The sequence below is a fragment of the Lepidochelys kempii genome, chromosome 3, assembly GCF_965140285.1.
Source record: "Lepidochelys kempii isolate rLepKem1 chromosome 3, rLepKem1.hap1, whole genome shotgun sequence".
Classification (NCBI taxonomy): Eukaryota; Metazoa; Chordata; order Testudines; family Cheloniidae; genus Lepidochelys; species Lepidochelys kempii.
Window position 1 is genome coordinate 148,755,557 of NC_136382.1, and position 24,702 is coordinate 148,780,258.

Consider the following 24,702-nt stretch of genomic DNA (forward strand, 5'->3'; position numbering starts at 1 on the left):
AGTGAGAGTGCTTGATATAAAACTCTCCACAGCAAGGGTTAAAACAGAGGGCCTCCCCAAGGGACGCCATGAGGGCTGGCTGCAGCAACAGCTTCCAAATGGTGGTTTGGGGGTCCTGTCGACTAGGCACTTCCTCTTCTTTGCTTGGGGAGTTGCAGCAGAGCTGGTTGCAGAGGCCATTGGCTTTAGTCAAATCTCTCTGCACTGGTGGAACTAAAGCATGGCTTGAAAAGGAAGAGTGGAAAGCACATTCTCTTCTGCACGGCAACACATATAAGGGAGTCACATGGTTTCATAGAATCATAGAAGATTAGGGTTGGAAGAGACCTCACAAGGTCCTCTAGTCCAACCCCCTGCTCAAAGCAGGACCAACCCCAACTAAATCATCCCAGCCAGGGCTTTGTCCAGCTGTGCCTTAAAAACCTTTAAGGATGGAAGTTCCACCACCTCCCTAGGTAGCGCATTCCAGTGCTTCACCACCCTCCTAGTGAAATAGTTTTTCCTAATATCCAACCTAGACCTTCCCCGCTGCAATTTGAGACTATTGCTCCTTGTTCTGTCATCTGCCACCACTGAGAACAGCCTAACTCCATCCTCTTTGGAGCCCCCTTTCAGATAGTTGAAGGCTGCTATCAAATCCCCCCTCACTCTTCTCTTCTGCAGACTAAATAAGTCCAGTTCCCTCAGCCTCTTCTTGTAAGTCATGTTCCCCAGCCCCCTAATCATTTTCGTTACCCTTCGTTGGACTCTCTCCAATTTGTCCACATCCTTTCTGTAGTGGGGGCCCCAAAACTGGTTGCAATACTCTAGATGTGGCCTCACCAGTGTCGAATAGAGGGGAATAATCATTTCCCTCGATCTGCTGCCAATGCTCATACTAATGCAGCAATAGGCCGTTAGCTTTCTTGGCAACAAGGGCACACTGTTGACTCATATCCAGCTTCTTGTCCACTGTAATCCCCAGGTCCTTTTCTGCAGAACTGCTGCTTAGCCAGTCGGTCCCCAGCCTGTGGCAGTGCATGGGATTCTTCTGTCCTAAGTGCAGGACTCTGCACTTGTCCTTGTTGAACCTCATCAGATTTCTTTTGGCCCAATCCTCCAATTTGTCTAGGTTACTCTGGACCCTATCCCTACCCTCCATTGTATCTACCTCTTCCCCCAGTTTAGTGTCATCTGCGAATTTGCTGAGGGTGCAATCCATCCCATCATCCAGATCATTAATGAAGATGTTGAACAAAACGGGCCCCAGCACCCGACCCCTGGGGGACTCCGTTTGATACCGGCTGCCAACTAGACATTGAGCCGTTGATCACTACCCATTGAGATCGACAATCTCAAAGGCTAACGGGATAATCTAGGGTATCATGGGACTAACAGAGCCTTGGCTGAGGCAGGGAAATGACGGGGGATTGTAGATCCCAGGAGAGTTACTCTGAAAGAAGAGGAGGAGAGGCAGGGGGTGAGGAAGGATCCTGGATAACAGCTGGAAACATGGTAGGAATGAAGAGAGTCAGGCAGTTTGCCTCCCCTCCCCCCCCAACCCTGTGCCTTTCTTCATTCAGTGGAGAGAGTGAATTAAAGCTGATCAGGGAATGATCTGTCAGAGCAGAAAGGCCAGAGACCTGGGGATTTCTTTGATAAACACTGGTGGTGTGTGCTCAGTGACGTGGTTCCTGCCCCCAGGGCTCATCATCTGAGGGCATGGCTACACTTGCAGATGTAGAGCACTTTGAGTTAAACCAGCCTTTGGAGAGCGCAGTAGGGAAAGCGCTGCAGTCTGTCTACACTGACAGCTTCCAGCTCACTGGCGTGGCCACATTTGCAGCACTTGCAGCAGCATTGGGAGCAGTATATTATGGGAAGCTATCCCAGCATGCAAATGACTGAAACATGCTTTTCAAATGGGGGTGGGGTAGGGTGGAGTGTGACAGGGAGTGTGTTGTGTGTATGTGGGGGAGAGAGAGTGGGTTTTGGGGGGCTGAGAGCATGTCAGCATGCTGTCTTGTAAGTTCAGACAGCAGCAGACCCTCCCTCCCCCCGCCTCTCTCACACACCCCATTCCACAGTAATGGTTGCTTTGTCTGGGAGCAGATAAGCAGCCAGCTGTCAGAAATGGAGCTTTCGAACGGCATATCCACATTCCTACTGCGAATTCAAAACAATGACCAGAGTGGCCACTTGACTTAAGGGGATTATGGGACGTTTCTGGAGGCTGATCAGAGCACAGTAATGCAACACCTTGTTCACACTGGCGCTGCGGTGCTCCAGCGGGGGCGCAGCAAACATTATTCCACTCGCCAAGGTGGAGTCCCAGCAGCGCTAGAGCCGCGGAGTCAGAGCGCTCTACGTGCCTTGCCAGCGTGGATGGGTAGTGAGCTAGGGCGCCCGGGGCTCCTTTATTGCGCTGTAACTCTCAAGTGTAGCCAAGCCCTGAGTTAGACGGGCCAGGCTCTGCTCACATCCCTTGCTCAGTGCATGGAGGCAGAGGGGGAGAGAAGGGGGTTGGGAAACATCCCAGCTTTGCTTACCTCAGCAACACTCACTGTGCAGGACTTTTCTGGCCCACTCCCATTAAATGAATGAACTTAAGTGTGAGCAACGCAGGTGAAGGGGGCCTGGCCCCCTTCCATTCACAGTGCTCCCCAGGGTGCAGATGAGAGGGAGCTGGGAAAGCACCATGCTGAGGTCCCTAAAAGAATTCTGTAGCTGATGGGAAATAGGAAGCAGAGAGACTCTGGCTAGATTTCAGCTCAGTATAAACTGCAGTATAAAGAAGCTAGTGGAGTGATGTGAAGATTAGGTTAAACTGCATATGTAGGCAGCTTTCTGCAAAGAGCTAATCTGCTAAGGAAAAGGATTGGGTGCTGTATATAGAAACCCCCAAGCAAAATCCCATCTCGTGAGTAATTAAGGAAGCAAAACCAGGCTCCTGAGCATCAGGCACAGGAGAGAGGCGATGCCAAGTGGGGGAGAAACTGGATCCAGGCGAGCATTTTAAGTAGCCTTTCAACTTCTCTCTTTGGAAGGGAGAAGGGGTCACTTGAGCCAGGGTTTGCATGTCACGAGGCCGCACGAGGCAGCATATAGAAACCAAAGGGGAGCGGCAGAACAAGGCAGGTAAGGGTCTGGGCTCAGGTGACAAGTCCAAGGCCTGGGTTGCAACACCTGATTTTCTCTGAAGATGTCAACACCCTGTCTGAATAACCCTTAGCTCCCTTCTAGCAGTTTCCAGCCACCAGGTTCTAGAGGCGAGTGAATACCGGTCTCTCCATTTCACAGCAGGTGGGATGGAGATGGAGGGGGTTGATGGGGGGCTAGGTTTTCAAAAGGCTCAAAAACCGAAGCAAGAAGACTCTGAAGTCAAGTGGGTGTGGAGAAATAACTGCATGGGCCCTGGAGTAGGAGAGGGGCCATTGTGGTGCCAACCCTGGCTCCCTGCATCCAAGTGTCAGTGCTGGTACAGGTGATGTTTTGCAGACAGGGAGTTGCAGAATCTCTTATGTGCTCAGATTAGGTGTCTGAGTGGGAATAAGGCCCTTTGCTGTGGGGTTTGTGAGTAAAATGGCTGTGTGTCAGAGCAGCCTAGACAGACACACAGTAGCTCCAGTGGGAAGGATTGTTGGATAGCGCAGCTAGGTCTCTTTTCAGTGCCTCTGGCCAATGCAGGTTGAAAAGGAGAAGATGTTGCATTCTCCCTCATGATTACCTCCAGGCACCAATTACCCATGTTCCACTAAAAGGCCTATTATTAGAGAGTGGCTCTGGGAAGAGAGCCCCTGGGACATGTCCAACTTCCATTAACTGTAGCAGCCCTGCAGCATCACTTGGCATGAGTGCTAAGCCACTTCTAAGATTCTGGAGCTGGGATAGTGAGGAACACTTTGAGAGGACAGAGGCTGTGAGTTCCAAACATGATTACTCTGGGTGTCTGGGGCATGGGCTGTGAAAACAGCCGGTGCATTGGGCAAGAAGGCCTGGTGGCTAATCAGTTCCTAATCCTGGCCCCAGACCAGATTTAGTGAGATATAGGGAAGGGGCTTATGCAGTAAAACTTATGCTGCAGACTGTATGTATTGTTCTTTCTTATGCAAAAGCACTGGCTGACCTCCAGATGGTTCAGCGGAATATAAAACCCTACAGGGCAGAAAACACCACTGTACACTCACACTCGTGCTCATAAAATACAAACTGGGACTGGGAAAAGGAATGAAACAAACCACACTGCCGCTTTTAGCAGCATGGAGTCAAGGGGTGTCAGACCTTATGCCAGGCTGTAGTCCCAGACTAGGGTGTGGCACTCCCCAGAGAGCCCTGCACACTGACATTTGCTGGGCTTTCAGTGAGCATGAGGGAATGGACTGGGACCCAGGCATTGGGCCTAAGCTGGAGGAACCATCACTAGATGTGGAAGCGGAGACACAGTTCTTTATCTCTGTGTTGGGAGCCCTGAAGACCCAGTTTTGATGGAGCCTGGCCTAGCAAAAAATGCAGTGTCCGTGGGCCAGCTGAGAGGGCAATGAGTTTTGGGCCCTGCTGAGCTGGCCTGGAATCATCCCAGTGGCATAGAGCCCAATGGCCTAGAGATGAGTCTCTATCCTTCCCCATCTCCAAATCAGTCCTGTTGCATGTACTCCATTTGGTGTTGGAAGAAACAGCATTCAGGGAAGAACAGGAATAGACTCATTCTAGATTATGAGAGCAGAAGGGACTAGTTGGAACCTAGGCCCTACACCCAAGACATTAGAAAAGAGGACAGTGGACCAAAGTAAGCCACTCAGAGTACCTGACTCTAGACACTGCCCCCAAAGTGATCCTGATTGGGTCAATCTGGCCGATCATAAGCCCAAATAAGCTGCCCTGAGAAGGGAAGCCAGACAGGCAATTCCAGGCAGGAACTTACATTGCAGGGTATGTGCGTTGTGGGAATGTACCTGTATCCCTGGGTAGGAGCCTGTGATGAATTGGGGAACCTATGTACAATTTAGGAATTCTGGTTGATATTATGAAGTTGTTACTATGAAAACTGCTGGATCATGAATGCCCCTCTGTCTGTGCATGCATGGATTCCATCTCTGTTGGTAAAGGCTGTCTCTTGTCTTCCTAAGACTGGGCACAAAAGAAAGCTGACCTTAATGACTGTACTCGGATCACACAATAGTTTTGCTAAGGAGGGTGTCTGAGGGTTGGGAAGTTAGTTTGAGCACATTGGTCTGTAGGGAGAGGGTTTGGAGAGTGGAAAGTTACCAAGTGGCACAAAGAGACAGGTGACTAAGCAGCAGAGCTGAGCAAAAATTGTTTGTCAAATAGTTTATTTGTCAAAAAGTGCGAGTTTGTTCATCGTGAAATGTGAGTTCAGCAAATAATTTCAACCAAAACCAAAAAAATCAAAATGTTTCAGAAATATCAAAACCTTTAATTTTGACCCAACTCAAAGTTCTGCATTTCAACAAAGGCAAGGGAGGCTAGAGTCACAAAATGGCCTGGTGGGAGGAAGGAAAAAGTCTCCCTTATAACCTGTAGTCCAGTCATTAGGGCCCTCTCCTGAGTTGGGGAAAATCCTGGTTGAGTTTTGCTCTCTGCCTGCTGTGGCGAAGCGGTTTGAACTGAGTTCTTCCACATCACAGTAGTCCCTAGCCATCAGGCTACGGGACAGTCTGATGCAGCACTTTCTCCGTTTCTCCTTGTCATAGTTGGGGCTAGCCCCTTAACAGGGAGTGGACTCAGTCCCGCTGTGGCCAGTTAAGTACCTCCTAATAAGGTTAGTAGTGGGCACCTCTACCCTATATAAAGTCAGATAGTTCTTAGGAAGAAGGAAAGGAAGTACCAACAAGATGGGCCTTGAGGAAGATGGCAGGATGGTACCCGGGGGTGAGGAAGACAGGTAATTATGAGCTCTGGAAAGGAACCTGTGGCCAAGGAGAGCCCTAGGAAGTATCACTTGATAAAGGGAGACTGGATGTATGTTTTATTGATTTTTCTTATGACTGTACATATGGATGTCTTGGAGAGGAGTTTGAGGAAGGGCACATTTAAAGAGGATCGGTGATTTATTGATTTGGCTTGGGAGTGTACTTAAAACAGTCTATGAAAGAGGCACCCAGGCCTGGCAGAAGTCCCAAAGGGAATGTTACTTTGGCTGGACAGTTGGGCGTTTGGACTTTCCATTAATGTGGGAATAAGAAAGTTACATGTGTGCCAATAAACAAACCAAGCCCGGGAGTAACAGTGAAACTTGTGCAGTTCCTGCTCAGGGAGAGGGGGTAGAAATGAGGCAGATCTGGGGCACAGGCACACCCAGCTGCAAGGGGGTGCTACAAGATGACTGCCTCTGACATTCCTGCTGAAGTTATTTCATTTTTTTTCCAGAAACACTGGGACAGGGTCTCCCCAGTCCTAGGTGAGAGCGGTAACCACCACACTAGAGTAATTCCCATACTTTCCCTGGCCTGTTGTCTAATCACTGTCTTTCATGGTAGCAATATATAGTTAGGTGCTTGAATAGCTCTACCCACAGCTAAGGGGAGATTCTATGAAATATGGGTCCTCTGCTACAGAAAGCAACCTAGCCCAGCCTTCGGGGGAGGGGGAAAGCTGAGAGCCATCTACTCGCTGCCTTGGTACAGGTTGGAATAGCTTGGAGGCTGCTCTCATTTGCACTAGCTGGCTATGGCTGCCAGAAGACAAGCCAGTAGCTAGGGCTAGTTTGAGCTGCTCATCTGCACTCTGCCATAGCCCCTGCAGCAGAAGGCCTATGAGCTGAATACATCTGCTATAATGCACTGTAGAGACTCTTCTTCCCTCTCTTTCTCTCCCCACACCTCCCACCGCATAGGGGAATCCCCTGCAGGGGACTAATAGATGTTTTCTGCTCCCCTGGTGTTACCTGAGTGGTCCAAATGGAGTGGAGAAGGCCAGAGAATCTGCTTAAAAACACTTTTGGGAAACAGTATTTGAGCCTCAGACTAAGAGGTTGGACAGCTGAGGGCAAACAATTCATGGAGTGTGCTAGGGAGCAGGAAGCCCCTCCGCTACACCAGACATGAAAACCAATGTCCACAGCTAGGAGACAGGCAGAGTAAGTGATTTGCATTTACTGCCAAGAATCATAGAAACGCAGGACTGGAAGGGACCTTGATATGTCATTTAGTCCAGTCCCCTGCACAGAGGCAGTAATTATTCTCTCAACCATCCCTGACAGTGGTTTGTCTAACCTGTTCTTTAACACTTCCAGTGACTGGGATTCCACAACCTCCATAGGTAATTTGTTCCACTACTTAACTACCCTTACAGTAGAAAGTTTTTCCTAAAGTCTAACCTAAATCTCCCTTGCTGCAATTTAAGCCCCTTGCTTCTTATCCTGTCCTCAGTGGTTAAGGAGATCACTTTCCTTTATAACAACCTTTTCCATACCTGAAGGCTTATGTCCCTCCTCAGTCTACTACAGACTAAACAAACCCAACTTTTTTTTCAATCTTTCCTCATAAATCATTGTCTAGACCATCAATCACTTTTGTTGATCTCCTCTGGACTTTCTCCAGTTTGTCCACATTCCCAAAGTGTAATGCCCAGAACTGGATACAAGGCCTCAACTGGAGTATTATCAGTACTGAGTGGAAGCTTAAACACTCCTGTTAATACATCCCAGATTTTTTTTTTTTGCAACCGTGTTAAACGGATTCATTTAGTTTGATTTCCTATAATGCCCAGACCCTTTTCTGCAGTACTCCTTCCTAGGCTGTCCTTTCCCATTTTGTATTTGTGCAACTGATTAGTCCTTCCTAATTGTAGTACTCTGCATTTGTCCCTAATTCAGATTATTTCTCCTGTCAAGATCACTTTGAATGCTGATCTTGTCCTCTAAACTGCTTGCAACCCCTCCCAGTTTGGTATCATCAGAAAACTTCAAGTGTACTCTCCATGCCATTATCCAAATCATTTATGAAGATATTTAATAGAACGAGGTGCAGGACTGATCCTTGCAGGACCCCACTTGAGATGCCCCACCAGCTTGATTGTGAGCCACTGATAACGGAGTGTGGTTTTCTAGGCAATTGTGCACCATCCTACAGTAGGTTTATCTAGAAGAAGGTAAATAAGCACCTCTGCCAACTGCTATGAGCAGGCTCAAGTAATGCAGTTGCCAGTGGGATGGGTGGGGGAACCCCTGTCCCATGGAACAATAAAGCAGGGGAGGTATCAGAAGAGCAACAGCGCGATCATGGAGGTGGAGGGACTGAGTTCCATGACCAAGACTTGGTCAGTCTGGCTATGACATATAGCAACAAGAGGGGAAGCAGGGTGAGATAAGCCTGCACCTATTGGAAATGGAGAGGAATTGTTTGTGGGGAATGCTAAAGAGGAAGGGGGCTCAGTTAAGCAGTGCAATGTTCCAGCAGATTCTCAGGGCACCTTTGCTAATGTTGAAGGGCCTTTTGAGTTACTGAATAGTTGCTCAAGGGAAGCCCCCTCACAGGACTTTTAAAAATGCACCAGATAAAGGCCCAGGGAACAGGCTGCAATGCATAATCCTGTTCAGCTCTGGGAGGGGAGAGGGAAAGATTAGATGGGACCCAACAAAACTTTTCCTTCTCTCCCCTATATGAGCAGGTTCTAACATAAGGCATCACTCAGCACCAACATCCATTTAATTCCTCCCTCTTCAGAAGGGGAGCAGAGCACATAGGCTGCTAGTTACAAGACAAGCAAAAGGGTTAGGGTGGGAACAGCAGCTATAAAATCCCAGCTAAGTGTGCAGGAGGCTGAGAGGACAGCTCTGACCAGCACAGATGCAGGCTGGGAAGAGCTGAGTTCCTTTGAGACACAAGGGGGAGCCCTGCACTCAGCTCCCCGAAAGAGGTGCAGAGAAACCAAGTCCTGCTCTTTTGTCCTTTCCCCAGGTAACAGCAGGAGGTTATGACCTAATGGCCCCAGAAGAGGTGAGGGCAGCAAGTCAGAGTCCATGAGGCTACAGGGTCAATGCGATGGCTTTGGCTGTTGTGTTCAGGACAACAGAGGAAACAACGGGGATGTCTCTGGCGACTCTCTGAAAGGGGGGGACGTTGGGTCCTTCTAACGTGTCCAGGATACCTGTGGAGGAGGGTAAGAAGTGAGAGTTAGACACTAAGGGAAGAGTGTTTCTATTCCACTCTGGCCAGGCAGACAGGGCACATGCTCAGAGGTATTGCACATGTATGCTGGAGGCTGGGGTCTCAGGACAGGTAGCTTTAGGTTCATACAAGCAGTAATACTTCCAGAACGAGCCCTGTGTGCACGTGGCCAAACAGCTGCACTGAGAAGAGCCTGTCACCTCTGCAGTAGGGCAGGGTGGCTGTGTATCTGAAGAGTGGAATACAGAGCCCCTCACCCTGAGACTGTCAGCCATCATCCTCTCTGGGGGACCACTGCAGTGTCACATGCTCCCCTGAGATACTCCTAGGTACCCTCAGCTTGAGGGAGCCCTCTCTCCATTTGACTTCAGCACCTGTCCAGTTGTCCCTCAGGGCAGTCCCACAGATCTCCTGTTTTTCATCCTTAATTATGCATAAAATATTTACAGCGGGAGCTGCAGCTGGCAAGGGCTGTGAGACATTTGTCTCTCTCTGCAGTACAAATATGGACCTGGTGTGGCAGGGAATACAAGTACAGACTGAAGACCTGTGCCCCAGGCCCTGCCTGTAACCCCTTTAAAGCAAGTGATTTCTAGGGCAAGCCTTTGGAAAATGTTCTTCCCAGCAGAAGAGTCTCACACTGTGGACTTGGAGCCCTTGCTCCAGCAGAGAGAATGGATCCATGACAGGGCAGTGCTGACTTCCAAAAAACGTTAAGCCATTCTATAAATATCAAGGGTGGGGCCGCATCTGGAATACTGCATGTAGTTCTGGTCACCCTATCTCAAGGGATTTAGAGAAGGGTGGCAAGAATGATGAGGGACCTGGAAAAACTCATTTGAAAAGACTGGCATTGTTTACAGTCAGAGGAGATTATATATAATGGATGGTCTAAACAAGGGAATTCTCCCTGCCTCATAACACAAGAACAAGGGATGTTACATTCAAAGTAGATAAACATACTTTTTTCATACAAATGCATAATTAGACCTTGGAACTCCCTGCCAAGGGCAGCAAGTAAGACTAAGAATTTAGCAAGATTCAAAGAGGAACTGGACATTTATATGGATTACAAGAATATCCACAGTTAACACTTATGCTAACACTTTGGAAGGGCTATCAATTCTTGTGCTTCAAGGCTTATGCCAGGCTGTAGCTATTCGAATGAGACTGAACGCAGGCAGCAGATTATACCACATTAGACCTGCCTCTGAAGCATCTAGTACTGGCCACTGACAGACAGGATACTAGAGTAGATGGATCTCACATCTGATCACATATGGCAATTCCTGTGTTACCTGACCCAGAACTGTGCTACAGCTTGGGAAGAACAGAAACCAGGGCCCCAGGATGCCCAGTCAATAACCCCAAGCCTAAACAGGTGTTGCCTTCTCTTACCTTCCACCACCTTGTGATAGGCAAAGTGCAGATAGAGGAGGAAAAGCATGTGCAGAGCAGCCAGGATTCCACACAGGATGAGCCGCTGGGTATGTCCTACTGTGCGTGACACCAGCACAGCAACCTAGGAAAGAGACCCGGGTTAGACAGACAAGGCCCCGCCTCTGACTTCAGAATCTTGAGCAGGAGATGCACATGGGAGATGGGCCAAGCTGCAAGAGCTTGCTGATCCCTCACCCCCTCTTCAGGCAGATTCCTGCTGCAATCAGGTCTCCAATATCCCTAGACAGAGCTCTTGGGTCTAGCCAGAGGAAGTTGGTAAGGGTTAGAAGGTACCATGTTCAGTGAGCAGTCACCTCTTGTCAGTGCTAATGGATACTGGGAACTCTTTGTGGGAATGGGTATGGACCTCCAGGACTCCCCATCATGCTGCCCACTACAAGGGGAGTCAGGCTGCTTCCCATGACATCCCACTCAGTTGTGATGGGAATTACTGCCAGTCCTGCAGAGCAGAAAGCACATCACACTGCTGTCTCCTCTAGTTCACCTGCAGTGGGGCTCCCCCTAGCCTAGCAAGATCCAGACTTTAGCCACTAACCTCAGGTGAGGGAGGAGTGACATCAAAGGTGTATCTCTGCAAAATTACAGCTGACAAGCCTGCTTAGCAGAGAGCCCCTGCTGGGCTGCCCATCCCTTACCATTCGTAGTGTGGAGAGGCCGCCAATCACCAGCCAGAAGATATAGAAGAGGGAGTGGAAGTGGATGTTATAGGTAACAAAGAGGGTGATGCAGTGTCCAAAGAGACCATAGCCCTGAAAGGAACAGAAAATGTATGGTAAGAGTGGCAGCCCCACATGGAGGCACATAATGTGCACTGGACATGAAAAGTAGCAGCTTACTCTGAGCACACCAAAGCTTCACTAGGTGCATGTACGCCAGAGAGGTGCAGCAGCCAACTATCACACAACCAGCTGTGGCTACTGTGATGGCTGGAGGTATGGCTTCCTGCCCCAGAATGCCAGGGCCTGCTGGAGGTGGGTCTGGCAGTAGGCCCTACTGTGGACTTAGATACCACAGGGCCTGGCTGTGGCAGATGAAGGAAACTAACTTATGTCTAGAGGCAAATGGGAATCTCCCAGTTTCACAGCTGGGCATTGAAATCAGGGAAAGAAACAAGCTGTTAGTCTGGAGCAACTGCCCCCTCCCCTTGTCCCAGGAGAGGGGTCCCCAGCAGGGATAACAGCTTGGGACTTAAAGTAAATTCCTGCCTTGCCCCAAGGGATTGTTCATATGTATACAGTACAGCCACAAATAGAAACCATCAGTTTACCATGATGCAAGGGCTACATTCCCATCCTCCATCCCCTGGTGGAGCTCTGTGCAGCTACCCTGCACTCTGGGAACCCCGCTCTGAACATACCAGCAGTGACAGCATCTGCACCATGGTGATCTGGGCATTGCACAGGTATGCCAGGAAATAGATGAAGGAGGAGACGCCCAGCCAGTAACCGAAGCATGTGCCAATTGCTGTGCCCATCAGTGTGCCTTCCCTCTGCAGAGAGAGCAAGAAGGTGAAGAGGATGGCAGATAAGACACCACACACAGAACAGTTACCAACCAACCACTACCCACCATCAGCAGATTTCCCCTTGCCTTTGGTAGATGTTTACCTAATGCCTGGCTAGCAGCATCCAGGGGGGATGGACCAGTGAATCAGTGCTAATTGTATAGTGCAGGAGTCTTGCAGAAGTGATCTCAAGTTGGTAATTCTGTCACACATGAGTGTGTCTGACATCACCATAAAAAAGCCCCCATATCCAACATCTAACGTTTTACCAGTACATTTAACTGAAAAGCTGCATAACAGCAATTGAGACTTCAGACCTTACTAATAAATCATAGAATCATAGAATATCAGGGTTGGAAGAGACCTCAGGAGGTCATCTAGTCCAACCCCCTGCTCAAAGCAGGACCAATCCCCAATTTTTGGCCCAGATCCCTAAATGGCCCCCTCAAGGATTGAACTCACAACCCTGGGTTTAGCAGGCCAATGCTCAAACCACTGAGCTATCCCTCCCCCCAAATACATGTATCGTATCAACATAAAACATACATAACTCAGTTTACAGTTTGGTGTATAAAAGCTAAGTAGCAAGGCACATCCAAAGCACACATATGCTTAGTCAAAAATCCCACTGGCAGCACAAGTAAGATACTGTTTTTACAACATTAATAATCTCTACAAATGTCAAATTAGGGCAACGCTCACTGGTATTCTCCAGCTATGTTTATTGGGCTGCTCCATAAACCCAATTTAACTGGCTGATCAGTTAATGGCAATGGTTTTCCACCAGCCCCAACTTATCCTGACAGCCCCCACACGCATCCCAGCAGCCCTGACCATACATCCCACTCCTAGCAGTGCCCAACACCTCAGCCCCACTGGTCACAGCCCCCACTCATCTCAATATCCTGGCCCCCCAACTCCACCAGTCCCAATCCCACGAAATCCCCACTCACAACTCACCCCGGGACCTTTCTGGGCACTCACTGGGCACAGCACTCCGCTCCTCTCCCAGGCTAGGGTGGCTCCTCTCGCTCCTGACCATCCTGTCCTGGATTTCAGGTGCCGGAGCACCTCTCTGGACTGCTTAAGCAGCACTACACCCCTGCACTGGTCCATCCACTGCAGTAGGCTCTTTCCGAGCTTCCCAGACAGCAGAGCATTGGATTCTTCTGACCCTGCCAGCCCCAGAACAATAGGCCCTACCACACACCAAGGTCCCCTTCACCAACGCATTTCTAAGTCACTCTCAAAACAGAAGCACCCTGTGTAACCAACAGCAGCTCAAAGCCTGGTGCAAACCCTGGCTTGAAACTGAAATGTTCCCTTACAATGATGGTGTCTGAGGTCTTCATCCCATGCAACAGGATGGCCACCAACGTGAAGACCAGCATGAGGGGGCCGTAGAGCTCACCTGCAATCTTCTACAAGGGGAGACAGAGAAGGGAGGGGTTTAGTTAGTGCTGCAGGAAGCCAGACCACCTCCAGGCTATATGGGAAGTGTCCTAGTCCTAGCTCATACTCTGGTCACTTACTGACCTGAGCAATTACAGCAAAGGCTGGTGATAGGAACCAAAAAGAACCAATCATACAAGTAAGGGTTAAGGAGGAAGCTTAACTGAGATACTGACTGAGGAGTCAGATCAGGAGCTAGGGTCCTACTGCATGGGAGTAGGGGGATGTGGTTTAATGGGAATTAACCAGGAAATCTGGTTGAGGGACCATACAAGAACTTCTGTCCCACACAATCCATACGCAATCACCCTTACACATGCATGGCAAAGTGCTTTAACAAATTCATCCATAGAGCCCTATTTTGGAGGGGGTGGGGGGAGAAGGGAGGCAAAACACAAGGCCACAAAAGGCGTCTGTGTCAGAGCCCAGAGTTCCCTGCTCTCAGGCCATAGTCAACTCCAGTACAATTAGTGAGAGAGCGAACAAAAGCTGTCTGTAGCACTGTGTCAGCAGCACTTTGCTGACAGGCTTATTACTTAGCAAACTGACAGCTTTGGAGAGCACTGGACTTGGGGGTGGAAGTGAGTAGGTGCTGTACGATTGTGCCAGCTCTGAGAGAGACATAAAGGGCAGCACTGCCTTAAGAGGGCCGGACTTATGGTCTCCTTGCTGTCGGTCACAACTGCTGAAACCCCCTCAGGCAAAGGTGTGCAGAGTACTGATAGGCATTTCTAACACACTCATCTCCCAAACATCTGATTAAGCGCTCCAATGCCTCTGAAGCCCATTCACTCAGGATACAGAGCCTGGTTCATCACAAGGGAACTCACCTGGGGAAAATTAATCATCTTCATGGGGATCATGGACTCCAGCAATCTGCACCGCACAAAAGCGCGGGAGGATGTCAAGAGCAAGGAAGACAATTAAAAAATTAACAAGAAACCTGAGAAGTGAGAGATGCTGTATTCTATTCCCTGATCTCCTGAGCCAGTGTAACCCTGTGACCTGGGGCCATATTGGAACCAGTGCTCTAGTGATGTAAGGCTCCATCTCTCTTTCCCTCTGACCCCCAACAGAGCCAGTCAATCCCAATAGCAACCAGGGACCAGACTGGAAACAGTGCCCTAGAAGGAAAGGATCTGTATTGCAATCCTAGCCCTCTGTGCACAAGCAGATTTCTGAAAAAACTCTTCCCTGGTGTCCTGAGGGCAGGGTGGCACCATGGGAAAGTGTAGAGAGGCTATCATAGAGGAGACAGCCAAAGCTTTGCACCTGTGGAAACAAACGTTGTGTGGGACAGATGGAGGTTTAGTAGACCTCTGTGCTTTCCCCACACAGGATGAGAGATTAGCAACAATGAAAAGCTAAAGGAGCTGCTGGGCTCAGCTCCACAAACTCTATGTCTTGAACACAGAATGCACCAACAGGCTTCAAATGAAACAACATCCAACTCAGTTAGGGGATGTATTGATGTAACTCTTTAGGGATAAAGAGGGATAAGTACTTTGAGTATCCTGGAGCACTTTCCCCCCCAAAAGCTTTCTCCATAAAAAGCCCATAAGCAGAAGTGGACTAATTAGGAGCAATCCAGGCCTTCATTATACAAGAAATAGCGTGGAAGATGCTCCTCATTTTATGGCATGGCTCTTCTGCCCTATTCAGGTGGCACCTCTACTATGTGTCCCTGGTCCATTATCATGGGGCAGCCCTTCTAAAGCACCTGGTGTATGGGCCACAGCAGTGCATACAGCTGCTCAAAAGCAGGTGAGAAGCCTGCATGACCTGAATCATTTGCCCCTCTGCCCAGTTTGCTCACCTGTTCCGAACTTGGATAGGCTCCACATCAAAGTAGGGTCTGAGAATATCTATGTTGGCATAGAGACTGAAGGCCTTCGAGGCTTGTCTCTTACCTGCCTGCCACATCTGCGGAGAGAAATGGGCAACTGTAGCAGACTGAACACTCCTTCTGCAATGCTGCTCTGAGCAGATTCCCCTAGAACCAAAGCACCAGGTGGCTAAATAACCAGGAGGAAACAGAAACATCTTCAGAGAGATCAGCATCCCACCCAAAGCCTGGGAGGAAGCAGGACAAAGGACATCAGGGCCACAATGGGACTCAGGTTGGAGCACTGGGAAACCCTCAAGGAGATGGGGAATAGAGGCCAGGAGAGAACAGGGTCAATTGGGAAAGGGCTACCTGGCCCTGAGATGGGATCTGGCGCCCACCACAGTCAGAGCCAGTGCATGAAGGTAACATAGCCAGGGCCCCATCCTTGCAGCACTCTGCTCACCTGGTCAGCTACTTGTCGGCCCAGCTGTCCCTTAAAACCTTTCATACCCAGAAACTCTCCATCCTCCTCGTCTGCCGCAGCAGCTTCGGCATCCACGTCCTCCTCCTCCTCCTCCTTCATGCGTTGGTGCATCTCGCCCATGTCCTCGAAGCTGGAGCCAGACGTGTCGTCCATGTTCTCCATGTCGATCACGGCGGAGCCTCCCCCCTGCGCCCAGGGCAGACGGACAGTGAGCCAGGCTCAGCAGAGCCGAGGCTCGGGCCAGGGGAGACCGCGCCCCAGCGCTACGGTCCCGCAGCCAGAGCAGGTGCCGCCGCCGCCGCCGCCCGAGGGGCAGCGCAAGGGGGGGCCCCCGCAGGGCTGACCGCTTCGGGGCTGCACAGGCCGGCCAGGCCGCCTCCCCCCGCCACTAGCCCTGGGCGCCCCGCAGCGGCTCCCCCAGGCCGGCCCCCGCGGCCCGTACCTGCAGCGTGTCCTCGAAGCCGCCCCACTCCGCGCCGGCCCCGCTCCTCCCGCCGCCGCCGCCGCCTGCCCCCGCTGGCCCCGACATCATCCCCCTTGGCTAGGGGGACAGGAGCCCCCGGCCGCGCCGCAGGGGCTCGGGGAAGCCGCGTCTCAACCACGGAGGACCCGGAGGTGACGGACACGGACGTCAGCCGCTCGGGCCGAGGACGTGGAAGCGCCTTTACTCTCGCGACTTTTCGTAATAGCGGCCTGGCCGCGACGCCATTTTGGTTGTGGCAGAAAAAGCGAGCGTGAAGAAGGGCACCTCTGGGAGAAGGGTCGGCGCTGTGCCCTACTATCCGGACAGCGCGCACCCAGCCCAGCTGCTAACGCCGACAACTACACGGGAGTAGCAGCGGCTGTTTCCTATGACAGCGCCACGCCCAATATGGTGAAGACCAAGCCGGTGCCCTACGCCAGCGCCGTCGAAAAGGCAGGGGCCGTATCACGTGACGGAGAGGCGGGGACGTGCTCAAGCGCCTGCGCAGTGGCGAGCACCCTTGTCGCTGCGTCGCGTGCCCGGGGCTGCGAGCGGGGCATGGCGGCGCGCGGCGGCGTGGAGGAGATGCGGAGCCGTGTGGTACTTGGGGAGTTCGGGGTCCGCAACGTGAGTGACTTGCGGGGGGGGGGGGGGGGGACGTCACTCCCGGGCGTGGGGCAAGGGGCGGGGCCTAGCGCGCAGGCGGGGGGTGGGGGGTGGGGGGCGGGCACGAGGGGTCCTGGGTCCGGTAGCGGCCCCGCCCAGCACCGAGCTCTCTGCTTCGCTTCAGGTGCACACCACGGACTTCCCCGGCAACTACCCCGGGTACGACGACGCTTGGGACCAGGCCGAGTTCGAGAAGGTGAGAAGCCGCTGGGGCCCCGAGTGGGGGAGGGGGGGTGGTGAAGGGAGCGGGGGGGGCGGGGCCCTGAGAGCAGAGCGGGGGAGGGGGATTGGGGTCTCCCGTGGCTGGTCTCTGCAGCCCTGTGGCAGGTGGCCCCGGGCCTGGCTAAGGGACAGGCCCTAGGCTGCCCGGTCACCTGGCGGCAGCTAGCACAGCCCAGCCGCACCTCACCCCCCCCCCCCCTTCCGGGAACTGGGGACCCCCAGTGACTCTGCTCCCTTGCCTCTGCCCTGCAGAATTTCCGGGTGGACGTGATCCGCATGGACGAGAGCACGCTGGAGTTCGACATGGTGGGGATCGACGCAGCCATCGCCAATGCCTTCCGGCGTATCCTGCTCGCTGAGGTACCCAGCAGGGGCTTCTGGACCTTCACGCCAGGGCTGTCTGACCCAGCTGCTGGTCCCATGAAATCCTGTCATAGCTATTTCTCACTGCTAGTCCTGGCTAAAGTTGAGCTGCTTTGGGATGGACAAAAATTTATCCCAATCTTCTCGTTCTTTGCCCAGAACCTGCATTGTGTTGACTGGTAAAGAAGTCTCCAGGGAGGCCGGCTGGGGCTCTAGCTCCTAGGAGTGTCGGGAAGTGAGACCCAACTTTTGGGAAAGGCGAGATTATGACTGAGGGGTGTAGAGAAGACAGAAGCCCCAAACTCAGTGGGGTGCAGAATAGGCTTGAAGTGCAGTGAGAATATTCCATGGGCTGCCGAGCTCACAATGCATAGTCTCTGCCCCTGAGAGAGGCAAATAGTCCCTCTGTAAGCTAGGAGAGCTTAGAGGGCATATAAGAGACCATCAGCAAAAGCTGTTGCATTTCTGGGATAAATGTAGTCCAGCTGCTAGTAGCTGTTAAACAGTGTCACCCCCCCACCCCGATCCTATGCTCAGATCTGTCCCCCCAGCATAGGGCCAAGTTCTACAACTGCTCATATGGGGTAATGCAAATCCTATTAAAATCAATGGTAACACTCAAGTGAGGAGCAGAGAGAAGATACAGGATCCTCATCTAGATCCCTCCTTTGGTAATGGTGTCGGTGAAGAGCAAGAGTTAATCAAACCCCAAAGAGGGTGGGGGTGGAGTAAGAGAACTTCTGGCTGGGTGTTAGGGAATGGTGCTTAGCAAATAGTGCATGGCTGGGGTACTGCCTGCCTGATTTGCTCTGTCTCCTTCTCCCTCAGGTGCCGACGATGGCTGTAGAGAAGGTCTTTGTGTACAACAACACGTCCATTGTGCAGGATGAGATCCTGGCCCATCGCTTGGGCCTCGTTCCCATCCGAGCTGACCCACGCCTCTTTGAATATAAGAATCAAGGTGAGAGTCTGTGCAGGGGATCCTATGATAAATGGAAATATTGGAGGCTGCTCTGAAGTGAAACCAGTGCCAGATGGATTGAGTAAATCTGCTGTTCCAGGAGGGAGTGGGAATCTCGTCAATGGGGAGATGGCCCAGGCAGGACTTATTCTGCTTTCCGTATCCCTTTTTAGGTGATGAGGAAGGCACAGAAATTGACACGCTGCAGTTCCAGCTGAAAATCAAATGCAGCCGGAACCCTTGTGCGGTCAAGGAGTCATCTGACCCCAATGAGCTCTACATTAATCACAGAGGTAAAACTATGCTCCTCTGGAAGTAAACTCTCCCCTTTCCCAAGAGGATAGGGGCTTTGTTGACCCCAGTGAGCTCTACCTCAACCAGAAAGAGAACTCCTCTCTTCCCCTCCCGCTGGCATGAAGAAAACTGATCCCTTCCCTCTATGAAACTTGCTTTTTGCAAGGTCCAATCCTCATGGTTGTATTTTCCCTGCCCTGCTGGGATCAGCAGCCTCTTGTATAAGTGTTGTCTCATCTCTCTAAGTGCTGAGGCAGCTTGGCCTGATACCTGTCGTACGTCTCTCCACAGTGTACAGCAAACACATCACGTGGGTGCCCCTGGGAAATCAAGCAGACCTGTTCCCAGATGCAGATTTGCGGCCTGTTCATGATGACATCCTTATTGCCCAGTTGCGGCCTGGCCAGGAAATTGATGTGCTCATGCACTGTGTCAAAGGCATAGGTCAGTCAAGGGTGCTCAGTGGGGCAGCGAGATGAAAAGCGTGGGTCCTTCAGGTGGGGTATGGTGTGTGTAGTGGGCATGAGGTCATAGGGATTTTTCCCTGATCTGTGGGGCCTTGAGTGTGGCTTGGCTCTCAGCTTTTTTGTCTTAAATTTCAGGCATTAAGGAGCAGTTCAGAGCTTAACCTTCTCTAATGAGGGATTAGTGGGCACTCTGAATGGAGGTGGGTTCTGTGTATCCTTAATGAAGCCCAAGGCGGACCTAGGATGAGCACCACATCATCCAGAAACTAAACTGGGCGTCCATCCTGGCCACACAAAGCAGCAATGTCAGACTGGGTTGTGATGTCTTGTTACTTCTGACAGTACCATTCTGAAGGGCCTGCTTGGGGTAAATTGAGCTAGGAAGAGCCATGGTAATGGCAGCCCTGGGGGATCTTGCTCTCTCTGAGTTGCTGCAATGTGCTCCTGCCTTCTTATCTCTTTTCCCTCAGGTAAAGACCATGCCAAGTTTTCTCCAGTGGCCACAGCTAGTTACCGGCTGCTGCCTGACATCACTCTGCTGCAGCCCATTGAGGGGGAGGCAGCTGAGACGCTGAAAAAGTGCTTCTCCCCTGGAGTTATTGAGATTCAGAACATCAAAGGTACCTTCCACCTCTACCCCAGGGACTCTGCATTTGCAGAGATGAGACTGAGTACAGTCTAGAGCCAGGCATTGTACAAACAGAGCCTGCTTCCCCAGTGGCCCTCAATCCGGAATCTCGATTCTGGGTTTGGGCTCTACAAATGAATGGGTTTGTCATGTGTAAAAAGGTGATGAGGTTGAGGCTGTTCTCTCCTTGAGATGTCAGGCTAGGATATGCCTGTCCATTTAGCTCTTCTATTGCTCTTTACAGCTGCAGGTGCTGCTCAGTTGTCCGTAAGGCTTTGTTCTAACTGTGGGCTGTGAGTTTGCCATTCCCAGCAGTCTTGAGGCCTCAGGTGGAACTGTGCCTAATGTTGGACAGGATGCACATTATCTTTTTGAGCTGGAGCTACCTATTCGGGCTTATGCCTTGCTGAAGTTTGTTTTGGAAGTAAGGCAGTTTTTTGTGTAGGACTTCAATGCCTTTTCCTGGTGGGGAGAATTGCATATTTTGGGTGCAGTGCTGGCAGGAAACAGATCGCTGGTCCACTAGTATGGAGAGGGGGTATGTATTTGTCCCTATCTCCTGCAGGGAAGAAGGTGGCAAGAGTGGCCAATGCTCGGATGGACACGTTTAGCCGGGAGATCTTTCGGCATGATGATCTGAAAAACCTTGTGCGCCTGGCACGAGTGCGAGATCACTACATCTGTAAGTAATCCTCTTCTTCTGCTGGATGCTTCAGCCCATTTCTTGGCTTCTCACCCTTCAGAAACTTGTCATCACGCTATTTTAAGCCTCTTCATTGTCTGCAGAAAATCCACCCTTTCATACATTCATGTTACAGTGGGTGCCCCTGGGGGGCTTGGCTTTGGGGCAGGAGACATTCACATTTCCTTCTCCCTGTACGAAGCAAACCCTGCAGTGTCTGAACTGTTGCCCACATTGGCTTAACTTGTCACTGTATGCAGGTCACTCTCTGCTTGTAGCCACAGGTAGGCAGAGTGGCAGGGAGCATAGAATCATAGAAGGGGAATGGACCTTGAGAAGTGATCAAGTCCAGCCCTTTACGCTGAGGCAGGACTAAAGAAAGCTAGACCATCCCTGGCAGTGTTTGTTCATCCTGTTCTTAATTTCCAACGATGGGGATTCCACAGCCTCCCTTGGAAGCTTATTCCAGAGCTTAAGTACACTTATTAGGAGAAACTTTCTAACTATATCTAACCTAAATCTCTTGCTGCAAATTAAGCCCATTACTTCTTGTCCTACCTTCAGTGGATGTGGAGAACTGATCCTTGTTTTTATAACAGCACTTAACATCTCTGAGGACTGTTGTCAGGGTCCGTCCTCCTTTGTCCCCCCCCTCCCCCCCCAAGTCGTCTTTTCTTAAGACTAAACAAGACCAGTTTTAACCTTTTCTCATGGGTCAATGTTTTCTGAACCTCTTAATTTTGTAGCTCTCCTCTGGACTCTCCATTTTCTCCACATCTTTCGTGAAGTGTGGAGCCTGAAATCAGACACCGTACTCCAACCGAGGCCTCACAGTTACCTCCTCTCTTGGGCTATTCCTGCTAATACACCCCAGAATATTAGCCCTGTTCACAAGTTGTGAATTTGTGATCCACTTTAACCCCTCATCCTTTTCAGTGGTACTACCACCTAGCCAGTTATTCCCCATTTTGTAGTTGTGCAGTTGATCTTTTCCTTCTTAAGTGTAGTATTTTGCACTTATCTTGATTGAATTTCAATCCTGTCCTCCAAAGTGCTTAAAGCTCCTCCCCCGGTGTCATCTGCAAATTTTCTAAACATACTCTCCATTCCATTATCCAAGTTGTTAATTAACATGGAGGATCTGATGTTGGGTAGTAGCTGGGCTGACCCTTGTCTGTTTCCCTAGTCTCAGTGGAGTCTACAGGTGTCCTGCCCCCAGATGTGCTGGTGAGCGAAGCCATCAAAGTGCTGATAGGGAAATGTCGACGGTTCCTGGATGAGCTGGACTCCAACCACATGGACTGAGCAGTTTAGGGCCTCATGTTTGAGAAGCAGAGACTGATTCTGTTGGCCTGGGCTCTTCATCTGCAGGGATTGTTTCCAGCCCACAAGCCTATGTAAACAGGAAGGGTACCTTCTGTGTTACCAAGCAATGGAACCATCCATCACCTATCCCCCATACTGTATGTAAGCAAGCAGGTGGACACACTAGAAATGAAGGTGTGCTGTTAACAGTTTCAGGTTAACTTCCAGCTGTGTATATGCACTAGCAGGAGCCTAGGAAAGTCTTACGACTCTTTCTAATGGTGTGCAGCACCTGCAGAGGATGGCCAGTAAGGCACAACAGAGGCTTGGACTGGCCACTGGGCTTTACTAAAGGCCCTAGATCTTCTAACTGAAGCCTTGCTAAGGAGAAGACCCAGCTTCAGCCAAAGGCAGATTGTGTGGAATTGTTAATAAAGTAGAGGCTGTTTTAACTGTCAGACTTCATTAAATAAATTGAGCTTGGGGGTGGCTTGATTTCCGAGGGGGGTCAGTGGAAAGAGTCACCACTTATTGCACTTAATTCATTAACAATAACAATGCTAGTGCTGCAGCACTTGAGCTGGTGCGTCGAGAGCTGGGCTCTAGTGTAGAGGCTAAAATGCCACTTTCCCTTTTTTCCCTTCAGGGTTAGCAATTGCTGTATGTGCTAAAATGGGTATTTGATCATCCAAGGGAAGAGAGATGCTAAGACCATCTCTGTTAAGAGGGGGGTCTGCTCTGTGAAAGTTAAAGCATTACTGCTCATACAGGAGCACGTGCTCTTAGTCAAGCAGTGCAAATCATGGAGAATAAAATTGGATTTTCAATGTTCTTAGTCAGCTCTAGGCCTAAGATAAGCCTAGCCGCAGAAAGTTTTAGAAGAGGATGCTAGCTTGTTCATATGGAGCCCCACCTTGCTAAATATAGGCATGTGATCTGTATGACTGCAGATTTCATCACAACTAATGAAACTAGTAAGAGGGAAAGTATAATATTCAAGTTAAGGATCACAGTGGAGAGGGAGTTCTGGCCTGGCTCTGAGCCTATTCACTGTACACAAGCAGTTTGCTTCTTAGGTTGCAACTAAGTATTATTGATCTTTATTTATGGGCTCCTGTAGGTGACCAAAAATAAAGGAATATCTGTATCCTGCCCTAAAAATAAGGCTGCCCAATTTTTCCCACCTCGGGGGAAAAAAAACTTTAGGGGATTAAAATGAGATTTCACTTAACTTTAGAAACAGTAACATGCTATCACAGTAGGAGCTCAATACAGGGCATCTGGTGACTGCTGGAGCCCTGTATTTCCATTTAAAAAAAAAGGCTTTTGCCCTCTTCCTTACAGAGACAGACTCCAAAATGTAACCCTGTTGTTTAGCAAAATAATTATCTGTGGAAAGAACTTTTTTACCAATAGTGAAGTCAACCAGGCCAGCAGTTTGCATGCTAAAAAGTGACCCTTTAGCTCTTAGAAGGGAACAAGGGTGGGAGAGAGAGCTCCCCTCTCCCATATGCCTCTGTTCTCCAATCCCAGATTAAGAGTGTTAAACTGAGGAAAATCTGAGGCAAAGTATAAAAGCTGGAAGAAAGACTGGGTCCATGTATGTATTTAAGCATTTTACCAAATCTTGAAAGGTAAGTTAGGGAGCATCTCTCAAAATAAGATACTGACTTAAATAATCATCACACCCTTCATTCTGCCCCTCAGAGTAAATGAATTGACATCTGTCTAATCCCACAGCTGCACTTAATAAAACTAGTACAAAAGCCAAATGTTTGCAAGATTCATTCATTCCTGGGTCTACTTTCATATCACTTAAACCAACATCTTATGGGAACAGCCCACTTCATATTTGCCACTTTAATGATTAACATCCAGATACAGGCTATGAGTTTTTTCTTTTAATTTTGGAGTTAAAAAAGAGGGAATTCCTACTGTGTAACTAAGTAACAGCAGTGGTAGATGATATGTCCCCTCTCTAATCAGTCTTATTTTCACTTCCAATTTTAATAGACTTTTAAGGCCAGAAGGAACCACTGTGATCATATAATCTGACCTCATGCAGGTCACAGCCTAGACAAGTGGTTTTCAAACTTTTTTTCTGGGGACCCAGTTGAGGAAAATTGTTGATGCTCGTGACCCAACAGTGCTGGGGATGAGGGGTTTGTGGTGTGGGAGGGGCTCAGGGCTGGGTCAGTAGGTTGGGGTGTGGGAGTGAGAGCTGCAGGCTGGGAATGAAAGGTTCAGGGTGCAGGAGGGGGGTTTAGGCTGGGGTGTGACTGAGAGGTTTGGGGTGCAGGAAGAGGTTCCAGGTGGTGGGGGGGGAGGGGTGTGCTCAGGGCTGGGGATTGGGGCCTGGACTTAAACCTCCGGTGGCTCCCGGTTGGCGGTGCAGCCGGGGTGAAGAGACACCTGAAGGGGCCAGCAGCAGGTCTGGCTCCTAGGTGGAGGTGTACAAGGAGCTCCACACAACTCTGGCTTGCAGGCACCACCCTGCTCCCAGTGGCACAGATCCCCATGGCCCTGCGGCGGGGCGCAGCGCAGTGTCGGAGAAGGTAGGCACTAGCCTGCCTTAGCGGGGGAGCACCGCTGACAGGACTTCTAACATCCTGGGAAGCGGTGTGGACCAGAGCAATCCAGTGCCTGACATGCTGCGACTCAAACTTTGGAAATTAGCTTCCATAGCTCAGTATCAGGAGTCACTTCCAAAGGACAAATGAACCACCCCAGGCACTGCTTTGTTTCAGGACGGTGATACATTCTTGTATGCCAACGGAGGCAGAGTTAGGTTGCAGTGGTTACATGAATGAGAGAT

General features: G+C 50.3%; 2 protein-coding genes across 3 annotated transcripts; one reads left to right on the forward strand and one right to left on the reverse strand.

Annotated features, from left to right (window-relative positions):
* Positions 1-5,392: 5,392 nt before the first annotated feature.
* Positions 5,393-16,715, reverse strand: YIPF3 (Yip1 domain family member 3). The gene is made up of 9 exons (XM_073338465.2): positions 16,279-16,715; positions 15,816-16,022; positions 15,341-15,447; positions 14,355-14,400; positions 13,401-13,493; positions 11,926-12,057; positions 11,204-11,317; positions 10,506-10,629; positions 5,393-9,087 (listed from the first exon to the last, which is right to left on the reverse strand). The coding sequence occupies exons 1-9, from the start codon at positions 16,366-16,368 to the stop codon at positions 8,966-8,968; spliced, it is 1,035 nt and encodes a 344-aa protein (XP_073194566.1). The 5' UTR covers positions 16,369-16,715; the 3' UTR covers positions 5,393-8,965.
* Positions 16,661-23,659, forward strand: POLR1C (RNA polymerase I and III subunit C). 2 transcript variants are annotated; one of them, XM_073338463.2, is made up of 9 exons: positions 16,665-16,926; positions 17,090-17,161; positions 17,440-17,547; positions 18,379-18,511; positions 18,685-18,804; positions 19,097-19,249; positions 19,743-19,892; positions 20,466-20,582; positions 21,769-23,659. In XM_073338463.2, exons 1-9 carry the CDS (start codon positions 16,708-16,710, stop codon positions 21,885-21,887), a joined length of 1,191 nt encoding a protein of 396 aa, XP_073194564.1. In that variant the 5' UTR covers positions 16,665-16,707; the 3' UTR covers positions 21,888-23,659. The 2 variants fall into 2 exon arrangements, with proteins under 2 accessions (XP_073194565.1, XP_073194564.1); XM_073338464.2 differs by lacking the exon at positions 17,090-17,161 and having other exon boundaries at positions 16,661-16,926.
* The last annotated feature ends 1,043 nt before the right edge of the window (positions 23,660-24,702 follow it).